General features: G+C 40.0%; 1 protein-coding gene across 1 annotated transcript in view; it reads right to left on the bottom strand.

Moving 5' to 3' along the window:
- Positions 1–6: 6 nt before the first annotated feature.
- The window catches only part of LOC102205028 (cingulin-like protein 1), a 54,071-nt gene continuing 36,309 nt past the window's right edge, over positions 7–17,768 (bottom strand). The window contains exons 7-23 of the mRNA XM_013908898.1: positions 10,490–10,993; positions 9,008–9,301; positions 7,822–7,917; positions 7,385–7,540; positions 7,194–7,295; positions 6,610–6,668; positions 6,277–6,424; positions 6,070–6,174; positions 5,444–5,596; positions 4,790–4,957; positions 4,489–4,662; positions 3,019–3,108; positions 2,837–2,920; positions 2,364–2,482; positions 2,143–2,251; positions 1,469–1,632; positions 7–1,278 (exon numbers count right to left, since the gene is read on the bottom strand). Coding sequence (XP_013764352.1) covers positions 1,167–1,278; positions 1,469–1,632; positions 2,143–2,251; positions 2,364–2,482; positions 2,837–2,920; positions 3,019–3,108; positions 4,489–4,662; positions 4,790–4,957; positions 5,444–5,596; positions 6,070–6,174; positions 6,277–6,424; positions 6,610–6,668; positions 7,194–7,295; positions 7,385–7,540; positions 7,822–7,917; positions 9,008–9,301; positions 10,490–10,993 — 2,637 coding nt within the window. The 3' untranslated portion in view covers positions 7–1,166. The remainder of the gene's footprint in view (positions 1,279–1,468; positions 1,633–2,142; positions 2,252–2,363; positions 2,483–2,836; positions 2,921–3,018; positions 3,109–4,488; positions 4,663–4,789; positions 4,958–5,443; positions 5,597–6,069; positions 6,175–6,276; positions 6,425–6,609; positions 6,669–7,193; positions 7,296–7,384; positions 7,541–7,821; positions 7,918–9,007; positions 9,302–10,489; positions 10,994–17,768) is intronic.

Here is a 17,768-nt window from a genome sequence, read left to right as displayed (position 1 = left end):
TATAAATAATTGCTTAATGGGCTTTGATTTGAATTACACAGTTACTTAAAGATCCCTCACATGTACCAGATTTATCTTGCTATTTCTTCTAATATGTCAAAATCCAAATACTGCATGTATGAATGTAGAAAAAACCCTCTTTAGGAAAGAACTGCCATTAAAGAGCCATCAAATAATACAAAAGCTGAGAGATTGGAGAGCTCTGATTCTTTGAATCATTATTTGCGTTCTGAGATATGAACTGAAAAAGTCCTCTTTCCCATCATCACCAGAAGTCTTTGGAACATTTGTGCACCTGGATAATTTAGAACATTTACTGGTTTAAAGCCCATTCTAAAAGACTTGAGTAGTTGGGTGGAACAAATGGATTCAAAACTACACCTTAATCAAATCCCTATTATGTCAGTACTCTAAACAATAATATTTCCTCAAATGGCCATTTGGGACTGGCTTTCCCTCAGAAATGAGTTTAAAACTTTTTTTTGCATAACTTGCAACTTGCGTAACTTATTAAAATTTAAAGCAAGTTTGTTTAAGGGTGTGACTGCTCTGAATGATAGGTGGGTGGTGTCACAGCAGTTACATCTTTTGCAGTATAAGTGTCAACATGTCTCTGCAGCAAACTCCTGTAGGTTTATTTTCTTTGGCAAACGAGCAGATTGTGGCTTTAAGGAGAACAGGGAGGCAGAAAGTCCACCAGGTGATTCTGTCGTTCACTTTACACGGTTGAATTTCTTCCTGATCAACAGAAGAGGGCGATCAACTCCACAAGCTTTATAGGAGACGCTTGAGGAATGGTTTTCACTGGGCCACTCCCAGGTAAGACAAACAAGAGTTACTACCCTTTGAATTAACATTTAAAATGTGGGCAGAGAATCACACTTTAGTACACACGGAGAGCATCTAAAGGGAAAAAAATGCATTTCAGCTTTTAGCACAACAGCACTAACACAGTAAAGTACAGGACTTGTGGTGCATTTACATGCAGGATTGTTTTGTCCTTTCAGATTTTCAGAAATGTAATTTTCCTGATGGTATCAAAGAGTGACTATCCTGTAGACATTTCCTGTTTAAAAACAAACAAACAATAAAACCTGGAAGGAAAAAAAATCTTTTCATTTGGTTATACACTGTTCCCGCTGAGGGAATTTAGAGTGAGGGGGTTTTTAGACTTTGGTGACATTTGTACTATGTTCCAGTGTCAGATCATCGTCATCGTCACTCAGGTCCAACCTCAGGTTATCCAGAGTCTGACGGATTGTCATGGTCTCCTTACGCCTGAGGGATACAGATGAAGCTTTATTAGTTTGCCATCAAAATTATGAGAGGGTACATAAACATATGTAAGGAGATAAAAAAACGAAATCTGCAAGGTGAGAAATCATGAAAGAAAATACAAGTGTCAAGTAGCTGTTATGCATTATGAGCTATCAACAGTCCATCTGCATGCATGCAGTACAGTTCATACTTGGTCTGCAGGTGTTGGTCAAGCAGCTGCTTCTGTAGGCGGCTGGTTGTCTCCCTCTCCTCAGTCAGCTCTCTCTGGGTGTGCCGGTACTGTGCCTCCTTCCTGCTTGCCTCCTCCTCGGCCTCATTCAGCTGGCGCTTCAGAGAGCGGATCCTCTGGGTCATCTGGAGAACAGATCACAGATTATCAGATCATCTGGTTAGTGTACACGACATAAAAACATTTGCCACTTTTGCACAGTTTGTTAATCCATTATGTGGGTCAATCAGTCAACAATTCACCATACAGATACGTCCCATTAGAAAAGGAAAAAGAGTGCGGGGGAAGTTTGTTTCTATGATTATCTTAAAAAAAAAATGTTCATAAAAGGAAATCAAATATACATCCAAATAGTGGGTGGATCCCAGAGAGCAAAAACTAGTTGATGTTAACTTAAAATACAATATAAGGTTAGTAAAAATAAAGTAGTAGAAGGATGGAAATTACTGCTGCTGATGATGATGATGATAATAATAACAATAATAATAATAATAATAATAATAATAATAATCGGTGATTTAAGAATTAGTAGTATTGAAGCTTTGGATATTTCAGCTAACGCACACTTTCCACTTGGGGGTGTCTGAGACAGAAATGCTGTTTTATAGGTTTGTACAAATGTGTGTCTGTATTACCAGGTCTTTCTGTTCAGTAGCTATCCGGTGCTCCTCCTCCATCTGATCACTCAGCTCGTTGATCTTCCTCTCCAGCTTACTGTTGGTGTTTGTCAGAGTTGCTTTGTTCCTGCGCAGAAACACACACTTGTAGTGTAACAGCAAAAAGCCATTTAACACGTGCGGGTACTCCTGCAAAGTCTGCAGGCTGTCCTCGGTCACAGAGAAGATCTTTAACTGACCTCTCCTCAACCCTCAGTGAGTTCTCCAGTTCCTTGACTCTGATCTCCGTCTTAGAGATGACATCCTCCTGTACTCTGTTGCTCCGCAGTTCCTCCACCTCCAGACGAAGCTGACGCAGCTACACAAACACACTTTATTAGTACTCAAAACACAGAAAAAAGTCTCTTTATTTACATTATTTTGTGTATAAAAATGTCTAAATACAAGGAAACCATGGCAGCTATGAGTGTTTCTTTTAGAAATGACACTAATAAGATCTGATTCGTCTTTTTGTCCACAAAGTGATGGCAAGTTTTTGTTTTATCTGTGAAATGTTCTGCTTAATTTTCACAAAATGGCAAATGAGAATGGTGCACAGAAAAAGTAAATATATTCTATTGAAATGCATATAATATAATATTGGCTTCTGAATTTAAGGCCCAAACACTTATCACATGCATAAAAAGACTAGAAATAAGCCCACACAGATTACCTGTCTTTCCATTGACACTTTCTCAACTTCCAGCTGCTCGTTCAAATCTTTCTCCTGAATCAGCTTCAGCTGCAGCTGCTCGGTCTGGAGGTCAAAACACAAAAAGAGTGTCAGTAACCAATCAAATCAGTTCTATACGAATAGTTTTCAGTTGATACGCTTCCTGTTCCCAGCACATCTACCTGATCGATGGCTCTCTTTTGCTTGGCGGCCCATCTCTGCTCGCTGTCATGCAGCTCCTCCAGATCGCTCTCTAGGTCGATTAGCTTCTCCTGAAAGTTTAAAAATAAGTAAACTTCTGATCTGAATCCCTCTCAAACAGCCTGTGAGGTCACTCTTTAAAATGTCTGACACTCGGGTTATTTTTGAAAACGGAACAGATTAAGCATCTTCAGAAATGGTGACGTGACGTATATACAGGATTATGGAATCACTGTAGCTTGCTGATTGCTAAGCGGGATTTGCATAATTAATACCCCATTAACCCCAAACTCTGATGGTTTGCATGAATGATTAACTCAAGTGGACATCTCTGTTTGACTCATTAGGTCATGCACACAAAGACACTTTGGATGTCACATGATCCAAATATGGTGAAATGTTCAGGAATTTGGTGATAGCAAAAACACAAGAAAGGACTAAAACCAACAATGGATGTGAACTTAACATGTGTGTGTAAAAGCCTGACATGCTGTATATAAAACACGCATATGGTAGTTTATCTGGAATCAGTTAGACAAACCAAATGTGTATTAATCTGCTGCTTTTCTTCATGTTGATTATTAACTACAATCACTACGATTAGCAGCTGTTTTTATTGAAGCTTTAAATGTGGGCACCACATGCAAAGTCAGGGTATTAGGGGAAAAATATCAAATTTCCCCTCACATTTCTTCCTCTTTCAGTGTTGAAAATAAAAAATTTTATGTGAAGCAGTTTGACAGCTTGAAGAAAAGTGTGCTGCTGTTGAGCAGGTAATTAGCTTTCTACCCTTGAAATGATGAATGTTTATTGACTCATTCAGCAAATTAAGGTGAAGGGCAAGACATGATGATTAGATAAAGAGTCAATGAGGCTAATGTGGGCTGTCGTCTGGCCCACACCGATAGCTGTCTATGACAGCGCCAATCTAAAAACAGTAACAGCAGGGGGTGACATTCTCTGAATATGAGTTGGGATTTTTTTTCCAAATCTGAAATTAGACAGAAACCTTCAGCTAAATGAGTTTCTGAAAACTAGAGTTGTGTAGGCCACATTTCTCTTGCAAGGATCCACAACATCCCGCCAAAGAGCATGGCACAGGCGAACGTTAATAAGGAGGCACAGTAGCAATGGCTAAAAGCTGTTGCCCCAAATTCAAGTCAATTTCCCTCCAATGACCAAATGTTTTGGACATGGATGGTAAATCAAAGCTGAAATCAAGATTATTCCTTTATGATGCTGAAGGCTGAATTTTTCAAACTTAAATTTGTGAGCATAACAATCCATGGCAGCTAGGTGGTCTCTATGGTTTTGCAGAGGTTGTGAATATCATCTTATACAAAAACCTAGAAATGTTTCTGTCTGACTGTTTCTTTGATCACATTCAATAAAGTATCTGGTGTAAAGATGCAGTGTAACCCTCTTGCCTCGCCTCAGACTATTTACTGTACCTGAGCCAGTTTGAGCTGTTTGGCCAGGTCGTCTCTGGTTTGGTTCGTGCTGTGCAGCTCCATGGTGAGGTCGTCCACAGTCCTTTCTGCCTGCTTACATTGCAGCTGAAGCCTCTCTCTCAGCTGAATCTCCTCCTCCAGCGAACGCTCTCTATCGAACAGCTTACCAGAGACCTACACGCACATACAGAAAACACACAGGTCCTGAGGCTGTGGGTACTCCAAAGGTTTCCACAGCTGTTATTCTCTATTAGGCCACTATGTCTCAAAGTACAGCTGAAGCTCAAACGCTACAACATACCTCTCCCTGCAGTTTGGTCACGAGGGTCTGCAGTTTCTGCACTTCCTGTTCCTTCTCCAGCAGGGACTCCTCCAGCTCGTCCAACCTCATCTGGGCATCCTCACGCAGCTTTTGCTGCAGGTTCATCTCTGCGTTAGCCTGAGTGGATGCTGCCATGGCCTCACCCAGCTGGAAATGGATATAAACTTATTACAGTTTAATACAGTTTGTATTTGTAGTAATAGGGAAAAAAACACATTCTCGCTACAAACATTTCTTAAAGATCTAATTGGTTAACACATTTAAATGTTTTCGCTTTAATTTAAGAGTCCTTTTCCACATGGAGGCAGAAGAAAGATTTTACTGCTCTCATAGTGCTGGAGAAATGAAGAATAATATGCTTTGTACTGCTTTTTTAATTTGATTGAAAAATCTGATGGCAATTTCAACTCCATTTAAAAAGGAAAAGAAAATTAAAAGCCTTTTCTGCACATACTTTATGTTGCTGTAAATGATGCTGCACCAGGGGGTGCAGTTTATGCTTTGGAATCACTGCTTTGGGTTGTCAGGTTTTTCAGTGATGACAATTTATGTGGTTCTTTTCAGAGAATTTCTAAATAAATCTAATTCTGAGGTGATGGCTGCTCATCGCCTCAGTGTCTACTATGTCCGTACCTCTGTCTCCAGCCTGAGGATGGTGTTGCTGAGGTCAGACAGCTTCTTGTCTTTGCTTTCTTTGTCACTCTCCACGTCTTCCAGCTGCCTCTCTGCCAGCCACAACTTCTCAGCCAGAGTCTGAGCGTGTTGCGTCTGCTTGTCCAGATTTTCCTGAAAACAAAAAACATGCATAAAGTTCAGCTTCTTTGTAAAAGAGAAAATGTGTCTCTTACTGGTCTGAATGTGCAGTAACATAGATGATCTAGTCCCTCACTGACAAATAAAACCAAGCTGGATACTGGCTAAACTGGATTATCACTGAATGTCATTAAGGATTCTTGGCATTCTGTGTGCTGTGTTATACTAAAGAGTAACACAGGGGTGTACCCCGAGTCCCCCTTCCCTGCTCTGTGACCATAGTTAGAGAAAGTTAAAAAAAATTGGTTAAAAAAATACAAAGAAATTGTAAATGACATCTTTGGATATCTGGATGAGTGGAAATCACTTTAAAGATATGGTACACCCCATAATCCAGTTTTCCTTTTTATCTATCTAGATTATTTTGGTGCGAGTTCCTCCTCAGGTTTTAATGTGATCTTTTTAAAAAAAAATTATTTTAGCTGCTTCCGTCTAACTTTGCATACCTCAGCATCCTGGATCCGATTTTTGAGCGACTGCTCAAGGAAGTTGAAGGCGTACTCCTGAGTGTTGGCCTCCACCATCACCTCTCTGGCTTGCTTCACCTCAATCTGCGTAGCACAACACAAGTGTCACCCATCCAAACATTTATACTACTACAAATCACTTCTATGCATCCTTTTATCTTAAAAAAAAAAAAAGAAAAGTCACACCTCCATCTCTCTGAACCGCTCCCCCACGGACTGATTCTCTCTCTCCATTTCTATCATCTGCTCCCTCAGCCGCTTCAGCTCGTTGTTCAGCTGTGTGTTTGTTCTCAGCAGGTCCTCGTTGTTCACCAGCAGGCCGCGCATCTCAAACCTTCACAGACAGTTTAGACAAGAACAAATTGAAATAGACTTAATATACTTAAAAAAAAAAAAAAGAAAAGAAAGAAATAACATGAGGCTAAAAGCTTAATTTTAAAGTCACAAGTACACGGCCCCCGGTTAGCTAACAGTGTGCTGACTTTGAGTACAACTACAGAAAAACCACACATGCCCGACCTGATCTGGTTCCTCTCCTTCTCCATCTCCACACTCTCTGCCTCCAGGAACTGGTTGCGCTGGAAGAGACAACACACCACATCAAAAATCTAGTTTTCTACAAACCGCCAGGAGCTAAATGTTCCTCACACAGTGGATTGTTTTGTGTCCTGTTTGGTGGTCTCCGATTCATTAATCTGATAAATCTGGTGAATCTGGTCTAAATCAGACTCATGCTGAACAGTAGTCAACAGATTTGTGACATCATGAAGAGAGGATTCATGGACTCCCACCTACTCCTCAAACCTTCTGTTTAAGAGGGGCAGCCAATCAGGAAAAAAGCCACTTAAGGGGGAAAGGAAGGGAGGGAAAGTGGCTTGCTTCAAACGGTGGATAAAGGGCTGCGCAAAGGGCCCATAACAGGATAAATAAAAGTTAAATGAGCCTAACTGGCACTCTTTGAGAGTTTTTTGGTCAGGTACCCATGCTATAAGTCTGCATTTCTCAGACATTTGTTTAATGTTAATTTGTTTTAATTTGAATCTATACTCCTTTTTTTTTTTTTCCCAGGCGACTGAATCCACAAGAAGTGAAACGGGGCTTACTCTCTGTATGGTGTCCAGCTGTTTGGTCAGTTCTGCTATGTAGTCTTTTTTATTGGGTGCTCCCAGAGTGGAAGAGCGCATGCTGTAGTGTGTGGGCACCACCTGTAGCAAGAAAAATGTACAGAAACCCATTACAAAGTGTGGAAGTCAGAGTATGTGCTACACGTGTGTGTGTGTCAGTAAACACGTACCATGTTGTTGACCTCCGTCCTCCTCCTCAGAGTGTCGTAGGTGGAGAAACGGGGGCGGGGGGAAATGAGGGTCGGCGTCTGTATGCCCACCGGACTCGTGCTGCGACTGTTATAGGTGTACAGGTTCATCTCAGAGGTGGCAGGAGACAGTTTACCCTGAACATGGAGAAAAGAGGGGAGGCGAACCGAGGAGGGTCAGTAGCCTGCTGTGACTCCACATCCTGGTCAAAACATTAATTATGCAGAAACCAATGCAAACTATTTCCTGCAACAGTTTAAAAGAAACATTTGGTTTATTGGCACTCTTTAAAAGCTTTTTGCCAAGTACACATGCTGTGAATCTGCTGTATTTTAGGAAAGAAATGTAACTTTAGTACATTTCAAGACACTGTATAAATGAAGTGGTTTCAAAATTAAAGGGGGGTCAACTTACAAACCTTTTCAGACATTCGATAAGGGGGGTTGTACTCCAAAGAGGTGGCTTGGGAGTATGGACTGTTAAACACTCTGGGGGGGCTGTCAACGACACCCATCTGTAAAAAAAAAAAAAAAAAAAGTCAAAAATGTAGAGACTTAAAGAAGACAAATAAAGCTCAAGGATCAAAATGTGAATTCAGAAGTGCAGATACAGCCACGATTGCCTTCCTCACATCAACATAAAATGAACAAAGGTGGGCGTGTGCTGTAAAGCAGCTGCGTTTATTAGACGTGTGCAGCAATCCTGTTAAAATAACAAACGTGAAGACTGAAACAAGTTTTCTATACTGGTATTCGCATTCATACCAGTAACAGATGCTACAAAAACATCCATTAATGCCACAGTACCTACAGTACTTTAACAGGATGGTAATATTCCAGGCTGTAAAATTACAAATCATTGTGTCCTTAATTATTATGCATACGATAAACAATGGTATCATTTCACATCAAAAAGAGAGGGTTAGCTTTGCACTGAGCCTCTCTTTTTGATATTTTTGCTTTTCGCGTCAGACAAACGAGGTGATTAGATTTGATTTGGTGCAGAGAGGACATGCAAGGCTGCCTTCATTGAATTCTGTGATAAACAGAACAGCCGGTATTAGACCTGTTTTTTGAGATTCATCCAGGACTGGGCACGTGTCAATGGCTGCAAAGGAAAAGATTTATTTTATTAATGCTACATAAAGGATCAAATATTAAAAATGGCAATACTGTGTGAACCTCACTCGCTTAAATGTGCACTTATTTAAATTTAAAGCAATTCAGTTTGAAACATTCAATGAGGAATCTTGACATGATCGGAATCTACTAACGGATTATAAAACTAGTTTTCTGTAAGATATTTGGATATAAATAATATGTAATAATGTAAATGTTACCTTTTTGAATTACTTTGGCTCTAAATGACTCAAACACCAAACTTTAAATGTTTTCTAGAAGTGCCTGTTTTCATTTTTCTCAGTGAAATGATCATGTCTGCTGTGAACTGGAATTAAGAATCTAAAAGCTGAGCTCTTCCAGGAGAGGGCACTGTTTAATAACTGATGCTTTTACTCTGGAAGTAAGGCGCCATCTAATTTTTCTAAAAGCGATCTTGAATCATACGCATATATACAGACAGAACACATGGTCTGAATCACCCACCCTGTCAGCCATAGTGTCCCAATCTCGTGAGGCCAAACACTCCAGGGACCCTTTGTAATGGTTCGCCCCAATCCGGGTGGTCTCCCATCGGGACATCCTGGGGCCATTCTCCCCGATTGATCCTCCGCCGCTTCCTTGACCATCTGCATCTCTGCCACTGAACCCGTTGGTCTTCAGATCGTTGTTGAGGTACAGCTGATATTTCGGGTTCTGGCTGATTATCGTTGCTTTGGGCGTGGAGGGTTCCTCCTCTGATGGGCTGTCCAGCTGCTTGTGTGAATCCAGTTCTGACTCCTGGAGGGACAGAAGGTGAAAAATGAGGAATGAAAAACCTGGATGAATCTGTCGGAGGGGGCGAAATCAGTCAGCATATAAACACGAATGCACCCAGTTAGAAAACATAAAGAACTGACGGATGAAGGATGAATTAACAGAGCATGTGATGGTGTTGTCACCAATTGACAGCAGAGAGAAAATAAATATATGGCATGGGAAGGTAAAATGACAGAGGAGATGGCAAAATGTATCATTCTGAAAGACACTATAGCAAATTGATTTGACTTCTGGGAAAAAATGTGCATAAATAGAAACAAACTTGGCTCACTGTATTAATTTTATGCAATTAACACCAAGATACTATCTTTTCTGCTATTTCATCCCGGTTCTAACTGACATTTCTTTAAAGGGAGACTTATGGTTTTCTGAGCACTAGAGGGCAAAAAGAACACAGTGCTGATATATTATTATAATGTTCCCAAACAGCTTTAGGTTTTGAATCCTTTTTTTTAAAACTCTGCTTTGCCTCCACCAACTAAAGAAAGACTTCACTATGCTCAGCAGCTCATTGTGTGTTCCCTCTGTCTGCTGTTTGGTATCAAAGATGGAGTTTACTGTACTTAACAACATGCAGCCTGAAACACAATTCTATCAAATAAATTGTTAATTACTACGTTATTATATGTTGAAATTACTTTAAAGAACATACTTGTTCTTTGATTTCTATGGTTGGCGTTGGCTTAAACACTTGCCCAGGGGTTCATTTAGATTTACTGCTATTTACCTGAAAGCCTTCCCATTTCCAAATACACATGATCAAAAGCACCTAGCTAAAAGGTAAATTTGGGCAAAAGTGAAAATATGAATTCAAGAGAAGTGCAAGCAAACTGAATGTAAACATTTAATGGGTTTTAATAGGTTTTCATGCACAAAAAAGGAAGACAATTGAAGACAAAGTTTGTTAGATCCGTCAGGGAGTTTTAGGCCATTTTGATTAGTATGCTTAAAACGTTGCTGTTTTCATGCGTTCGAGTTCGTCATGCAGTTTGAGGATGCAGATTTTTTCATGCAAGAAATGCGTTTAAGTAAACCTGCAATGCCATGCAGTCATGCCATCTTCACGCAGTGTAGCTGCAGAGCTTTTTGTTCATGCAAGGACATCAAAACTGCCGGTCAGGAGTATTTTTTTTTGTTTCGGTCTCTTACCGATCCCATTCCAGAGTCAGCCACTGAGTCTCTACCAGTGTTTGTTTGGCTTCTGGACTCAGCACCGTCCCCTGGTGGAAAATTGATTCTTGATGTTATCTGAGTAGTTCTGGAACCTTTCTGAACTGGTCCAACTCCATTCTGAATGGTTTCCTTGAAGGGTGGAGTCACATTGATGCTGGGAATAGAACTTCCATCTTGACTGGCACTGATCGGTGTGGATGGACTTGACTTTGAAGATTCCAGAGCCTCCATCGAAGCCGACTTTTGGACTCGTTCAGCTCCCATAATAGGGCTCTGTGGAGAACCGGAAGGTGAGACCTGGTGATCCGGACCTGAGAACCTAGTAATCAGGTCTTTGATGCTGCCAGCTCGTTGCACTGAATTGCGAGTCAGGCCTACTGGTCTCTTATAACTGGCTCTCTTGGATTGCTGTGACTCTTCTTTGGTGGTAGTCTGCTGAGGACTAAGTGGTGATTGTACGGAAGACGACTCGGGTGTGTGCTGAAAGAGGTGAACACAATAACAGATCCCTAAAAAAACTGTTACAGAAGTGTCTGAACACCCAGTTGATGGTGGCTTAAATGACTGGCAATATAAATTTAACACAGGTTAGACCATGTAAACCATCACTAGTTCAAGCGAGGGGTGTGGCTCTGACTGAGAACAAGTGGGCACTTGTTGCTTGACATGTAGGGCAATAAAGATAAATATAACCTGCTTGGATGATGTTTACTCGATTTATGGGTCCACATTTTACAAAATGAAAATTATGTTGTGTTAAATGGGGCTTGAAGCTACTGACTGTAACTATGAACTCAGTAGGAAAGTGTTTACCAAGGTCATATGTCAGGGGAACAGTAGACTCATTTTGTCATAGACTTGTATATAATCAGATTGATTCCCTTTTGCCCCCTGCCAGTCACTGGAAAGAATGCAGGTTTAAAGCATCATTTTTGAGACTTTAATGCTATGTTCATATAAGCAGCTGTAACAAAGTGTTACTTAGTCTAGAAAGTGGTTACAAGAAGTAGGAGAAAAACCCTCCAAAGAATGGTTAGCATCAAATACATACCATCACTTTAAGTTTATTTTTAAAGCATTATTTTAATAATGTGTTTTTCTCTCTCTGGCCCATGTCTTTACAGTGCATCGATGTTGTTGACTGATGAAATGCATACATAATGACATGAATCCCAGCGTGTGTGAACGTATGTTTGTGTGTCAGTGTGTGTGTGCGTGTGTGTGTGTGTGGGAAAGTGTGTTCCTATCCTGACATAAATCCCTCTTGAGAAACTGCAACATCTGCTCGTTCATCTGAACAACAACAACAAAAAAAGCCCTACCCTACACCCCCACCTCATATCACAACATCTGACTTTCTCACACAGAAATGTAACGGTAGATAGGTAAATAAACAAAGGGACAGCAACAGGGACTTAAATTCAAAAATCTGCTCAGCTCTTGCTTAAAAAAAAAAAAGAGAGAAGAACAGAAAATGTCAGGATTTTTCCTTTTATGCCAAAAAGCCACTTGAATAAATCCAACTTTAATTAACAATCATAACAAGAAGGATGGTGCCACTTAGAGAAATGAAGTGGCAAGCATCCAGGGGTTTAACTTTCAAGGTTCAAGGGTCCAAAGCACCGAGTGGCCTTAATCCAGGGACTCGCCTGCCCGCCTCCCCCGAGGACTGTGAGCTGAAGCTGCGGTGGGAGAGAAGCCCTGGCCTGAGAAGGAGGGAGGCTGGATGGGTGGGTGTCTGTCTAGGGTTTAGGATCACTGCTAATCACTGTGGTATTAAAATGTTTACAGGCCGTGGAGGGATTAGCTCTGAGCTGATGATTTTTAATGTTATTATTTTTGCCCTGTGAGGTGAACGTGCTCAGTGTGGACTTGCGGTGTGAGAAGACAGTGAATGCAGTGAATGTGAGAACGTGTATGCATTGCTGTGCTTGTGTCTTTATGTCCTGTATATAACATTACTATGGTGATGGCAATAATCCAGAGCACAACTTTTTATGAGCCCAATTGAGGGCATCACAGGACACATCTGTTCAATAAATACATTTGAATCTTTTAGATATACTCATAATTTACTTTCATGCTCCATATTAATTTTAAATGTTTAAAACTGTTGGGGTCGTTTTGCTAAGAATATATAGTGAGTTAAGAAAGTATTTGAATATAATTTCAGCATAAAATATAAAACACAGCAGAAGAAATCCCAAACGTGCGTAAACTGCAACTTAAAGTAGACCTTGTAATGCAAGTTCCAGTTTCACAGCTTTGGTTCACAGTTCATAATATTCTTTATCTCATACTGAGCTTTGATCAAGACCCTCAGTTCATCTGCTGTCTGAAACAAGCCGTTTTATTTGCAGTAGAAAAAAGGCTATTATATTTATTGCACATTGTGCGGAATACGTCTGTATATTTTTGGCAGATACTGAACAAATTTTAGGCATCAAAGGTTGTTTCCCAGGGGCATCAACCCATACGAGTGCTTAATGAGCTGGTCCCTCACAAAGGCACAATGCACTGCTTTTACTTTAGATTACCCAACCAAATCTATTTGGTTCATTTCAATATGGAAAACCATGAAGCTGCACACACATCCAGCTGTCCCTGGCACACTCTTCACCAGTGGCCGGGTTTTCAGTCGGTTGTAACAGTGGGAAAAAAATAAATTATTGCAGCTGAACCTGAGGTTTATTTGGGTCATAAATTTTTGTGATAAGCTGGCACCTACATGTAAAACCTACAGTATGTAAAATCAACACGGGAGCTGGAAGCTGAATTCTGCTCATGTTAGAAGACAGAGGAAAAACAAAGACAGGCAGACAGAGCTTCATTCAGGAAAACCACAAATTCCCTAAAGTCCCGGACACACACACACACACATACACACGGGTCCTCCATTCCCTGTGGCCTCACTACAGTACAGACATATGGCGCAGAGCTGTGCACTATCTGACCCAGATATAAGGCAGCAATGCACTCTGGGAAATACAGTGAATACCTTGCCGATGAGGCTTGATGCAGCAGAAGTGATCGGGGCTTTTCTCCAGAATTCAAAGTTCAGCGGACACAGAAGCTTTTCTGCTCAAGTGTATCATCAAAAAGCAGGTGCTGTGCTTTTGTGACAATGAGAGACCCTGATTACAGTAGGAGGGCTTTTGTAGTTTATTTTCAGTAAGTGGATGACTTTGAATGGATAAACAGTTTCATTTATGTAGCACCAAATCACAATAGTAGTGCCCTTAAGGTGCTTTACATTGTAAGGTAAAGACCGTACAATAATATAGAGAAAACCCCAGCAATCAAAGAGACCCTATGAGCAAGCACTTGGCGAGAGTGGGAAGGAAAAATCCCTTTTCACAGGAAGAAACCTCTTGTAAAACCAGGCTCAGGGAGGAGCAGCCATCTGTCGATGGCTCATAATAAATGGCTTCAGGTTAACACTGAATGGGTTCAAGTCCTCGAACCTACACTGATCAGCCACAACATTAAAACCATTGATCATCTCAATTCAGTGTTTTTTTGTTTTGGGGGGATCCGGATGTTTCTTTGGCATGTATCACCCAGATACTGCTGCAGACTAATAACTTCTTCTCCAGCAGGGCAATTCTCACACTACAGGAAACACATGTGAACAGCTCTACAAAGAGCCCAAGGTGATGACCTGGGCTCCAAACTCATCAGATCCCGCTCCACTCATGGAGGGTACAATACAATCCACACAGATCCAAAGCATCCACTGGACTATTAGACAACACAGGACTCCTAAACGAGTCCTGTGTCTCTGCTCTGAAAGCATCACTTCTAGTTTGAAACATGCAATTTCAGTTAAATTTATTTTGGAAGCAAAGCTGAAACTACATGAGAAATTTCTCTGGGATCAATGTCTTAGACTGGAAACACAAAGGCAGGACATTATATAACAAGTGCTCCTCTGGCCTATTACATAATCTACTGTCTAAACTTGTGGGGTGGAATCCTTTAACTTTCTCCAAGGTGTTATAAGAAGAACAATCTAATCTGGGGCTGGAAATGTTTGTGAGAGTCTACATGGATTTGTGTGATAGACAGGCCTGTTTGCTCAGAGATCACACAGAGATTCAGCTTGTGGCCATCTGCACGCCAGACAATAGAACATACAACAACTATTCAAGTTAGAAACAATAAATTTGATCAACTGTAAGGACCAAACCTGCTTCATCCTTTAAGCCTAGAGCATTTCAAACACTTCATTATTTCTGCCGGCGCCTGACAGCTTCGAGGACGAGGACGGAGATGAAGATCAACAGTGACATCGAAAACTGGGGCAAAACAAGTGGTTTGGATGAAAAGAGAGAACACTTTAAAGCTTCTCTTCTACTTTGTGTTTGTGGTGCTTTTCTACCTTCTTCCATTTTCTTTACTGGATTCTTTTGCCCTTTTTAAGTTGTGTTTTTACCCTCTTTTTGTTTGGCTTTTACTTTTTGATTTCAGTGTTGTTTTCTAACAGCTTTGTAATGCATTTTAGTTTCTTTGGGTTGTTTAAACAGTATTCTATATTTTCATGGTTCTAGGTTCCATATTTAGTTGAAATCTTTGGATTGTTTTCTGTTTTCGTTTGATGATCTTTTAAGGCTTCATTTGGTTGTTTTCTAGGGTTTTAGATTTTTAAGGTTGTTTACTAATTTTTGTAGTTTTATTCGGGTATTTTTGTTTTTTAAGTTGGCCACTTTTGCTCTTTAGCTTCTTGTGGTCATCCCAAGCCATGGGTTACTGCTGATCCTGGGTTTTGATTGTTTCCCAGCATTTTGTGGATGTTGTGTAGCATTTTTTAGGTTGTTGGGTTTTGATTTCTTCAGGTTGTTTTGTAGTTTAAATAGTTTTCTAATTTTCTAACTGGTATTGGTAGTTTCTTTTTATAAGTAAAGCAGAATGTCATCTAGTTTCTGCTCTAACGCGTCTTCTCTTCTTCTTATTACAAATCTGCTTCATTTTTATGTAATACAGTTTTTTTGAGTGGCTTTGCTGGTTTTCTAACCTCTTTTACATTTTTGGCTTACAGTATATTGGTTGTTTCATCTTTATTGGTTGATTTTTTTTAATGTAAGTACTTTTCTTTGTTCTTTTATGGGTTATATCTTAATATGAAATTTTTCACTGTACTGTATATAATTCCACTTCTCACCTTTTTCAGCACAAATGTGACTTTTACCCTCAGTGTTTGTCAAGGCTCATAACTTTCCTCAATCCCCTCCACTTTCTCCAAAGCAAGTTAAGCATACAGAGTAAAAACAAGAACGTTAGAAGAAATAAGATAAATAAATAAATAACCAATTAGTGGCTGCAGTGCTGTGTTGAACATGTACGTGTCTCGCAGAGAGCAAAACGTCAAGCCACGTTTGGCCCGAGGCAATCTGCTTAGCAATATGTTCCTCTGTTGTTGTTGTTGTTGTTGTCCCTCCCCCCACACTCCTCCCATCTCCATGGCTGCAAATAAAAGAGATTAATCAACCAACCCTTCGCCCTGTCCTCAAGGCCTGCCTGTTTTTGCACTTTGTTTAGCCGACAATTATCCTTTCAACAGCAAGATTTGTTACAAACCAGGCTGGAATCTGGTCGAACTAATCCTGGATGTCTCTTTCTTTAACGTGGGAATAGCAAACAGGAGCTCAGACATATGATCGCCGGATTTATTTACATGTTTTGAATTTGTATTATTTAGCTGAATTCTACACTGTAGGGAAAATGTACTAAAAGCCAGCATGGAGGTAAAATGCAGAATAGATTTCAATGAGTAGACTTCAAAATAATGTTTGCATGGACAAAAAGTTATAATATGATGGAACCAAGGTATAGTATTGTATAGCAAATACAATCATTTCATCCTAGATTGAACTTCACAACATGTGTTTCCACAACATTTTCCCACGAGGTTAAACTGCTGCAGAGCTTTTATCTGTTTCACACCCCAGATGCCCTCAACTGATGACTAATTGCACCTGTGTCCAGTTTTTACAGACTTTTTATTTTTTATTTTGTAGTTTGTGTGTTTTTTATAATCACTCAGAGGGGTTTTCTCTCTTTGAGTGCAGTTTGATGGAAGGGGGACACCTTTGGCTCCATCCAGCTGCTCCACAAACAAATCGTGTCTGCGCAGTCTGACAGGACTTGGACTATAAGTTATACACATTAATGCTTTTAGCATCTGTCTTTGCGGGGACTTTTAAAAGCTTAAACCTCCTTTATATCTGCACCTGCAGCTTTATGTGACACAACTACTGGTATCTCATATAGCAGAGAAAATACACACGTGGACATAGTGATTCCCACAGTGAAAAGTGGTCTAATATAAAAATCATAAATCCCAGATGGATCACTGTATCTATAAAACCTTATTTATGCTAAATCTATTAGATTTATATCTAATCAAAATTATGTGTAATTATTCAAATCCATTTTCTGACAGATTAACTACAGCTAATCTGATAAAAAGGTTCTCAGGTCACCGTGGCTCGCCTACATTAGCGGGGCTGAAGACGCCAGCCGTTTCAATCCCCACTGCCCTGCCGGTCCACTGAGACCTCCAGCACAAAACAGAAACTGCAGAGTCGTTCACTTCCCACTGTATTAGCAAATTATTTTGGGCATCAGGGTTAAAAAATAAATAAATAAATAAAATGCCACAAGCCAAATTCTGTGACATCTGTCAGCTGTAAAAATCAGTGTTACAACAAGCTGACCTATTTCCTTTTAAAGCCACATTACTAGGGACTTCAGCTGTCAGAAACCAAACTCAGTCAGAAGGTGACAGGAGCATATTTCTGTTAAACTGCAGATCACAATTTGGCACAAATAACCGTAGTTTCATAAAGCGGAAGGAATGGAGCCTCTCTAACCAACCAGAATGAGAAATGACTGTAGAGTCCCAATTATAAAGTTTAAAGTGTTTTAATTAGCAAATGAGCAGCTTTGAAAATGTAAACTAGCTTAAGGAGTTGGGATGAAGTCGGGACAGACTGCAATAAGCAAAGTTCAATCATTAACACCAAGAGTGCACAAATAAGTGAAGGGCCATGTGTTTTTTCTAATTCATGCTACAATACAGCATCGACTGGTTGATCGAACTGCTAAATATGAGCAACATTCAAATTTAAAATCAATGGAGGAAGCAGTGTAGAGCTGTGTATTAGTATTAATACTAATGATATTAGTATTAATACTAATGATATTAGTATTAATACTAATGATATTAGTATTAATACTAATGATATTAGTATTA

This window comes from Pundamilia nyererei, unplaced genomic scaffold (assembly GCF_000239375.1).
Source record: "Pundamilia nyererei isolate P.nyererei 1_Seehausen unplaced genomic scaffold, PunNye1.0 scaffold00016, whole genome shotgun sequence".
Classification (NCBI taxonomy): Eukaryota; Metazoa; Chordata; class Actinopteri; order Cichliformes; family Cichlidae; genus Pundamilia; species Pundamilia nyererei.
Note: the sequence above shows the minus strand (reverse complement) of the source record. Positions and strands in the feature narration are given on the sequence as shown.